Here is a 9,280-nt window from a genome sequence, read left to right as displayed (position 1 = left end):
TTCTCATGAACTAACCAGTAGGCCAGACTGTTTATTGTTAATAGATTAGAAACAGAAAACCATTTAACTTAATTAAGCTTCAAGTTCATCTTCGTCACCTAAACCCTAGGATTTCAATTCCTTTAATCCGTTCCATGTTTGCCCAATCTGTGTTAGGGATTTTGTTAATAAGATTAAAAGGATTCGAAACCATGTATTAATTACCTGTAGGTACGTCGGAATGATGGTGAACGGTGACATGGCCGGAACGCATTTTGACGAACGATATCGAGGTTTTAGTGTGTTTGTTTGTATAAATTAATGTTTCAGCAAGTTTATATGACGCCGCATGATCTTTTTATACTAGAATTAGGAGCGTATTGTATTAATTGATCATTATTGTATCTTTAAAAGAAAGGTCGACGGTTTGATGATTAATTCGTGTTAATTAGGTGGTTAATGGTTAAATTAATACTATATTATTGCTTGGCGTTAGAGGAGAAGTCGTTTAGGAAAATTTAATGGGTTAAACGAGGTCTTGAACGCGGCTTTGGTCCTTGCCGACGCCGGAATCCGGCGGCCAGAGCAGGTGGCGGGAAAAACGTGGAAACGGGAGGGTTGCTGGGATGTTGTTGTTGTTATTATTATTATTATTGTTATTATTATTATTATTATAATATATAATTAATTTCATATTTACAGTTAAGACCCCTCATCTTTCATTTCATATTTAAAGATATCATATGAATGTAATAAATTGTTATGGATTATTTTAATATTATACCCGGCTAGTTTGCGACTCGTTTAATTATTGACATTAAATATCGGAGATTCGTTATTTGAACAAAAAGACTAGTAACGAACGGATAATAACATAAACCATAGGAAATGTTATATTCATGGTAGACAAATGATGATAATACGTTGAAACAATAAACATGTCTATTTAACGAATACAATTATATAAAAAAACGACGTATGTCACATAAGATGAATGAATAGAAAATTTATTACATATAATATATGAACGAAAACCGAAAATTTAAAATGGGTCAGATTTTCGGGTTTGAAAAGTAATGAATGTTACAAGATTTCCCCACCACCTTTGACCAGCTCATGGACCGGGTAAGAGCTTTTGTCAAGGGAAAAGATACGGGGACGAAGCTTCGAGAATGGGAAACTAAAAGGGTTGTCCCCACGACGAGCAGCGGAGGAAAGTTTGGGGGAGGAACGAGTCCCAGCAAGGGAAGGTTTCCTTTCAATAAAGCTCGATTCTCCCCATACCGACCTCCTGCAACCGCTACCTATCAACCTTTACTCGCGAGATTCTCGACTAACATACGACCCGAAGGAATCCGCTACAGACCGACATATGAGGAGAGACGTCCTCCGACTCCGGGAGACATCCTTTTAGCAGACAAGGCTAAATACACTGCTAAGGGGGTTAGCCCATTCAAGCAGGCATACAAGACCAATCCGATGGGGGTATTGCAATTATCACAAAAGTACGGGGCACACCACGGCAAGCTTCGTGCAATTGAAGAGATTGTGGGAAATGGCTCTCAAATCGGGGCAACTTCACCACCTTCCCGAGAGTCTCCTGCAAAGGTCAAAGAGGAAGACGATGACAAACACTACGTTGACATGGTCAGGAAAAGGGAAGAGGGTGGGGAAGAACATAGGATGAATGCCAAGAGGGGAAGAATGGAACTTTGGGCCGCCCACTCGGCGTGGATAAAAACGCCCCTTACTTTCCGTGAATAGCTGAAGGAGAGGCCCGCGAAATGCCACTCAACATATCCGCCAGCGTAGCGGGACACCGAGTAGCCCGGGTACATGTGGACGAAGAAAGTGGGGTAGAAGTTATGTACGAACATTGTTTTGTCCGACTCCAAAGAGAAATCAGAAGCAGGCTGGAGGAAGACGTATGCCCCTTGATGGGATTCTCGGGAGAGGTAGTGGAGCCCCTGGGCTCCCTCATGCTCCCTCTGACGTTGAGAGACGGGGAAAGAACACGAACGGTAAACCTCAGATTCTCTATGGTACAGTCACCCTCTAAATACAATGTTATTCTAGGGAGGCCGGGTATGAAAGCTTTACGGGCTGTGGCGTCAACAGTGCACGGATGTATGAAATTTCCAACCCCCAAGGGGGTGGCCACTATTAGATCGTCGGCAGAAATCGTTGCTAGCATCGGTATGGGGAGTAAGTCTAAAAGGGTCCCCAAGGGAATTGAAGAATGGGTCCTAAACGGGGATTACCCTGAGCAAACAGTTAGGATTGGATCTCAATTGACGGACCGGGGAAAGGCTGGGCTCAAGGATATGTTGCTTCAAAATGCAGACGTTTTTGCATGGAGCCATGAAGACATGACCGGGGTCCCTGGAAACCTTGTACAACATAGACTTGACGAGTTCCACTGGATGGAACCCGTTAAACAGAAAAAAAGAAGCCTGGGTCCTCAGAAGAGTCTAGCAATTTTGGAAGAAACGAAAAAACTACTATGAGCCGGAATAGTGCGGGAGGTCAAATATCCTCAGTGGATATCAAACCCTGTGATGATAGCCAAGTCAGACGACAACTGGCGAATGTGTGTAGACTTCAAAGATTTGAATAAAGCATGCCCCAAAGACTCCTATCCCCTACCAGAAGTCGAGAATAAGTTAGAGTCTTTAGCACGTTTCCTGTTGAGATGTTTTCTAGACGCATACAAAGGGTATCACCAAATCTAAATGAGTCAAAAAGATGAGGAGAAGACAGCCTTCTACACCAATGAAAGAACCTTCTGCTACACCAAGATGCCTTTCGGGTTGAAGGACGCCGGAGCAACGTACCAACGATTCATGGATCAACTGTTTGACCAGCTAAGGGGGAAAAATGTGGAGATTTATGTGGATGACCTAGTAATAAAGAGTACCGAGGAAGATAGAATGTTGAAGGATATTAATGAAACCTTCCGGACATTGAGGGGGGCTAACATGAAACTAAACCCAGGGAGATGCTCTTTTGGAGTCGAGGAGGGGAAGTTCTTGGTGGTGCTAGTAACCAAGGAAGGGATAAGGGCCAACCCGGAGAAAGTGGAGGTGCTGTTACAAATGGATCCCCCCCCCCCCACAAGAGCATCAAAGAGGTGTAGAGGCTAAACGGGAGATTGGTGGCCCTCAACCGTTTCCTTTCCCGGATCACCGAAAGGACCCCCCCTTTCATGGCTGTTTTAAAAAGAAGTCTCAAGAAGAACAAATGTTGGGATACGGAGGCCGATAAAGCCTTTCAAGAGTTAAAGGCCCACTTGTGCGAGCTCCCCATGATCGTGTCGCCCCGACCAGGGGAAACACTAATACTCTATTTATCCAAGATCAACCGCACCATCAGTTCGGTGCTGATGGTAGAAAGAGGGGAGGCACAAATACCAATATATTTCGTCAGTCGCACACTCAAAGGCCCCGAGGAGGGGTATTCTCCCATCGAGAGGTTGGTGCTATCGCTCATTTACACAGCCCGAAAGCTGAGGTGATATTTCCAAGCCCACGAAATAAGGGTATTGACCGATAAACCTTTACAACAAGTGCTCAACAAGCCAGAAGTATCGGGAAGATTAGCCAAACGGGCAATCGAGTTGGGGGATCACAACATCGAGTATAAACCTCGGACGGCTTTTAAGGGGCAGGTGTTGGCAGACCTTATCACCGAGAATTTACCAGTATAGGATGAGGAAGACCCCGATCGGGGAGACCCTAAAAGGGAGTTATCCCGAGAGACGAAAAAGAGCCCTGGCCAACCCAACTGGACCCTCTACACTAATGGGGCCTCTAATGAAGGCGGAAGTGGGGTGGGATTGATCCTTATAAGCCTCGAAGGTATCGAGCTAACATATGCCATCTGGTTGGATTTCCCCATCACCAACAATGAAGCTGAATACGAAGCTCTGCTGTCATGCCTAAGGATGGCCTGCAAAATGAAGGTACAACGTATCCAAGCTCATGTTGATTCGTTATTAGTGGCTAACCAGGTAAAGGGAGATTACGAAGCCAAATACCCGAAGATGATAAAATACTTGGAAAAAGTCAAAGAACTAAAGAAAGACTTTGAAGTGGCCGAGGTTTTGCATGTTTCCCGAATCCAAAACAAGAAGGCTGACGCCCTAAAAGTAAGTTGGCTTCAGTCGCCTTTGATCATTTGGCGAAAGATGTAAAAGTCGAAACACTCCATACACCGTCCATAATGGAAGTTGAGGTGGCAAGCGTGGAAACACCGGGGGATAATTGGATGACCCCGTTTGGGCAATATTTGGGAAAAGGGATACTTCCGGAAGATAGGCAGGAGGCGCACAGGCTCCGAATGCGAACGTTACAATACGAGATGATTGAGAGAGCCCCTTACAGAAAATCATATATGGGTCCTTCCTTGAAGTGCATAGGTCCAACCGAGGCCGAATACGTAATACGAGAAATACACGAGGGAATCTGTGGAATGCACATGGGGGCCAAGATGGTAGCAGCTCGAGCCATGAGGGCTGGTTACTATTTGCCGGCGATGTTCTCAAGCGCTTTGAAGGAAATACAACGGTGCGATAGTTGCAAGATATACGCCCCCATTACTCGGAAACCTAAGTTGAATCTCATACCAGTGAGCTCGTCCTGGCCCTTCCAGAAATGGGGGATAGACCTGGTCGGACCTTTCCCCGAGGGAACTGGAAGAGCAAGGTTCCTTGTAGTCGTCGTTGACTATTTTATGAAATAGGTTGGAGAGAAACCTCTCGTGACCATCACGGGGCAACAAGTAAAAAGGTTTGTTTGGGAAAGCATTGTCTGCCGGTTCGGACTACCCCATTCTATAGTAAGCGACAACGGCAAACAATTTGCCGGATGCGTATTCAAAGATTGGTGTGAGCAGTTGAGAATCAGGCAAATATTCACATCTGTCGCCCATCCCCAAGCAAACGGGCAAGTCGAGAGGGCTGACCGGAGCATTGTTGAAGGGATCAAGAATCGCCTAGGCCGACAGAGAATTTCCTGGGTGGATGAATTACCTCACGTCTGGTGGGCTCACCGGACCATGCCAAAAACAAGCAACGGATAGACTCCTTTTAGCCTGACGTACGGCACATAAGCTATGATACCCGTAGAAATCGGCCTCCCGACTCAGCGGGTGGTCATAATGGAACAAGATAACGAGCAAGACCTCAGGTTAAATTTAAACTTGGCGGAGGAAAGGAGGGAAATGGCAGCCCGGCGGGAGATCGAATATAAGAAGAAAATATTGAAGTATTATAATGCCAGAGTTAGAGAAGTCAAGTTTAAAGTGGAAGACTTGGTGTTGCGAGAAAATGAGGCAAGTAGACAGGAGGACCAAGGGAAATTAGGTCCTCGGTGGGAAGGACCTTATCAAGTCGTTTGGGTCGGGGAAAAAGGGTCATACAAACTGGCATATCACACGGGGGAAGAAGTTCCACATACTTGGAACTTCATGCAACTGAGGAAATATTATGCTTAAACCCAATAAGGGATCAACGAAGCACACGATGGTATGGCCCAGAAGGCTTTTTGGTAACATATCTAGAACCGTGTAGCTCCTAAGAGAACTCAAGCGTTTAAAAAATAACCTCGGCACGAGGGCATCAACACATGGCAGCCAAGCTTAAAATGTCCTTTTTGTAACTTTTATGTGTGTTGTAAAATGATGTTATAAGTAATGAATCTTTTTAAAAGCCTCAATGTACATGCGCAAGCAACATTTCAATACATTCTCTCCGAGAGAACATATGAGCTCATAAAATCTAAATACATCCTTTATGCCACGAAGGACATAAAGAAGGCCTCGCTGATAGGCTCAAAACTGGTTAACCAATCGAATACAAGAAACCATACCCGGGGAAAAGAATCCCCAAGGAATCATAACATTCCCAAAACATAACACAAAACTATCATTAAGTCCTACATCGCCTCACACGGCTACAATATTAAAACAGTCTTAACCTCCAAGAGGTAGATATATAGATTACCAAAATAAAAATAGTTCACAAAAGAGGATAACCATTAAACAGATACATAAACCATCACGAATATGGAGAAGAAGGATCGACCACGGAAGACAATGCCTTGATGTCAACCGAAATATCAGGATCAGCGGACAACTGTGTCAGGATGGGGGGAACATGAGAATTATATGCACGACAAGCTACTTCAGCTTCAGCTTTTACAGTCCCAGAATACGTGGGAACTGCAAGTATAGGGATCCCTTAAGCAATGTGATCATACCCATCTTTGAGCCCATGTTGAAAGCCGAGGGAAAAAAGGGCTCGATTCGGCGCATCACGAACCTGGTAAGTCTCGCGACAAGCATGAGCCCTCTCATAAATCATCTCGAAGCCTTTCTTCACCATCCATACACGATCCTTGTGGGAAGCTTTCACTTCATCCTGCAACCCTCCAACAGCCTGCTCCTGCTTAGCTCTAGCAATCTCAACTTCCTCCTTTAAGGATTCGTACTTCGCCTGTTCATGTTCAATGGAAGCTTCCAGCTAACAAAAAAAAGGGAGGGAAGGAAGATAGAAGATAAAGTTAGAAATTGAACAGCCCTGAAAAGAATACGAGAGAGAGAAATCACCCGTACCTCAAGGATTTTCTGCTGGAACGAAGCATTTTTTGACTCAAAATCGGCCACACGAGTGCGGGAAGCTGCTAGCTCAGTGTTCAGAGAAGAAAGTTCGCCTTTCGACATGTTCAAAGCTGTCTCTACACTGGACAACTCCAAGGCCCTCTCATCAGCAAGGACAACCTTCTGTTGAAGATCTGGATTTTTTGCCTGTCTTTCTCAGCAGCACACTGCAACTCGGCTATCTCCTCTCGATTCTCACGAATAATTCTATCGGCATCAACTGAACTTGTTTACCCTTGGAATCAGCTTCGGGTCCTTTGGAAGAACCACCCTCAGCGCCCCCTTCAGCTTGGGTAACCACCGCGAAAGTAAAATCCCTCTCCAAATCAACAACCTCATGGGACGAGACGTGGGCAAGAGAGGAGGTGGAAGATTTACCTAGGTAAGGACGCTTGGCATTCCGAAGCCTACCCTTCACAGAAGCATTGAACTTGTCCGCCAGAGGATTCTTCCTCTTGGGAGTATCTTCAAAGATTGGGAGAAGACTCTTACCAGGCGCCACCGCTTCTAATGATGCCGAGTTGGCCGGGGTACTCACATCTGAGCTGGAAGTTGGGGACACAGGGAGAGTCACAAACGCAGCGGCTTTAAGAGGACCCTTTTGAAGGGCTTCCATCAGACTCAATTCTACAAAATAACACAAAGATGACAATGAGACGCAATAAATGTACATATGAACAATAGTAGCAATAAGACAGTGGGAGACGCGATGAACGACCTCGCTCACCCTCGAGTATGGCCGGATGAGTCGACAAGTCAGACCATATCTGGCTCAACCCGGCCATATACAGCAAAGGTTCAGGATAGGTGGCCGCTTCAGTTTTATTTGCAATCAACCGTCTGTACAAGTGGTCTTGGCTTGTAGGAGAACCCGGAGCGGAGTCATTAATAGCGGAGGAAGGCAAACGACGGTGATTCAGGCCAGGTGCAAAGTTCAGAGAAACAAAAAAGAAGCTATCCTTCCATTCTCGAGGATAAAACCCAGTAGGCATGTACGAATAGCAAGGATGATATTTTCCACCTGGACGCCTCTCAAAAGTGAACCAGTCGCCATCACACTTCAACCGATAAAACCTACGAAACAATGGCACCATGGCAAACCCATCCAAAGCTCGCCAAGCCATCTCAAAATGTGTGACCCGTAAAAAGCCCTAGAGATGTACTTGTGAAAAGGCCAGACGGTGGTGTTTCAATAAGGCTGTTTGGAAAATAGTAAGAGGATAACGAACGTTGGCACATTCCAGGTTTTTGGTGTAAATAGTTATAAGATCAGGACGGCTTAGAGCAGTTTCATCCGGTTTAGGAAGGACAAGTGATAGATACAAAGGGATGCGATACTGAGTGCATAAAGTGAGCATCCTTTCTTGATTAAGCTTAGAAGTAATAACAGACAAGCCCTCAAGAATGATGATAAAAGGAGAATGGAAACTAACCTGGCATAAAGAAAGGTTGGAACGACAGGGAATGAGATGGAGAGTCACCGAAGAAAGGAAGAGGATATATTAAGGGTAAGAAAGTAGGTAAGGGGTAATAATGAAGGAAATACCGATTTAAAAAGATTTGACAGCTTCTTGGGGAACGGTGAAAATTTGCCCCCTAAATGAAGGGGCCCAGGAAGAGATTGCAGGCCCAAGAGACCGTTTGGCCCAGGAAAAAGAAACAGGGTGTAAATGACAAACAAGTCCATTAACATTCTCATAAATAACAAGGTCAATGGACCGGGGGACTTGAAGAGGTGACCTCTAAATAAGTCCGGCCCAAAGATAGATAACCCATAAACAAGAGTACAGCCCATTAAAAAAAGGAGCCCAAGCCCAGTCCAAACATTAAATGAGCGGGAATAATCTGATTAGGGGGGAAAGGTGATCACTGTGCAACCTGAGACAAAGTCAGACACCGCCACACACATGTTTTGAGGGGAAAGGCAAAGACCAGCAGGCAAGAGAGCACCCTCTGCAGGTTCGGCGGTGAAGAGAGAAATCCACTGGTCAAAGAGAAGAAGGATAAAGAAAGGTTCTCGGGAACCTTATATAAAGAAGGCAAAGCACAAGGATAAACCAAACTCATATTGTAATAGATATAGTACAACTTGTAATAATCACACAGAATAATATCATTCCCTTTGATTGTCTTCATTACATTCTTTCTCAGTTCATAACGATCCATACACGTCGCTCCGATTCAATTAGGGTCCGAACATGATAAAAAGCCACCATAAATCCTCCATTCAAAATGATTGGTTCAAGCTTCCTCATACGAAAACTTCAACCAAAGGCAAAAAAAAAAAAGAGAGAAAAAAAAAAGAAAAAAATACCAAGCGCCAAGGGGTTGGTAAAACTCCGTTGCTTTGGTACATTCTAAGCCATCCACGACGCCCATTACACCTGCTCTGAGAAATGTGAAAACTCATTATGAAACATAAAATTTATCAATTTTTTTACAAGCGTCTTTTACTAACATAATGTATTATTATAAAAATCTTGACGCATTATAAAACAAATTTTGTGTATAATACCGTCTATAAACAAATATTAATTTTTTTCTCCGGTATAATAATATTATGCTCAAGTTAAAATATAAAAATTTATTGTTTTATTGTATAATTTATTAAGTAAAATGATATATATAGAGTTATTTATGTTCT

At 44.1% G+C, this 9,280-nt stretch overlaps 2 protein-coding genes across 2 annotated transcripts; both read left to right on the top strand.

Annotated features, from left to right (window-relative positions):
• Positions 1 to 1,763: 1,763 nt before the first annotated feature.
• LOC143604358 (uncharacterized) lies at positions 1,764 to 2,486 on the top strand. The gene has a single exon (XM_077080865.1). The coding sequence runs from the start codon at positions 1,764 to 1,766 to the stop codon at positions 2,484 to 2,486; it is 723 nt and encodes a 240-aa protein (XP_076936980.1).
• Positions 2,487 to 4,200: 1,714 nt separating this feature from the next.
• On the top strand, positions 4,201 to 4,719 carry LOC143604357 (uncharacterized). Its single transcript, XM_077080863.1, has one exon. The coding sequence runs from the start codon at positions 4,201 to 4,203 to the stop codon at positions 4,717 to 4,719; it is 519 nt and encodes a 172-aa protein (XP_076936978.1).
• The last annotated feature ends 4,561 nt before the right edge of the window (positions 4,720 to 9,280 follow it).

The sequence above is a fragment of the Bidens hawaiensis genome, unplaced genomic scaffold, assembly GCF_021521415.1.
Source record: "Bidens hawaiensis isolate Kalapana, Puna unplaced genomic scaffold, B.hawaiensis_p1.1 tig00064864_1, whole genome shotgun sequence".
NCBI lineage: Eukaryota > Viridiplantae > Streptophyta > Magnoliopsida > Asterales > Asteraceae > Bidens > Bidens hawaiensis.
The sequence above is the reverse complement of the archived record's forward strand: the minus strand, read 5'-3'. Positions and strand labels throughout refer to the sequence as shown.

Coding starts and splice junctions, on each gene's coding strand:
- LOC143604358 (XM_077080865.1), top strand. CDS start 1,764: ATGCCACTCAACATATCCGCCAGCGTAGCGGGACACCGAGTAGCCCGG.
- LOC143604357 (XM_077080863.1), top strand. CDS start 4,201: ATGGAAGTTGAGGTGGCAAGCGTGGAAACACCGGGGGATAATTGGATG.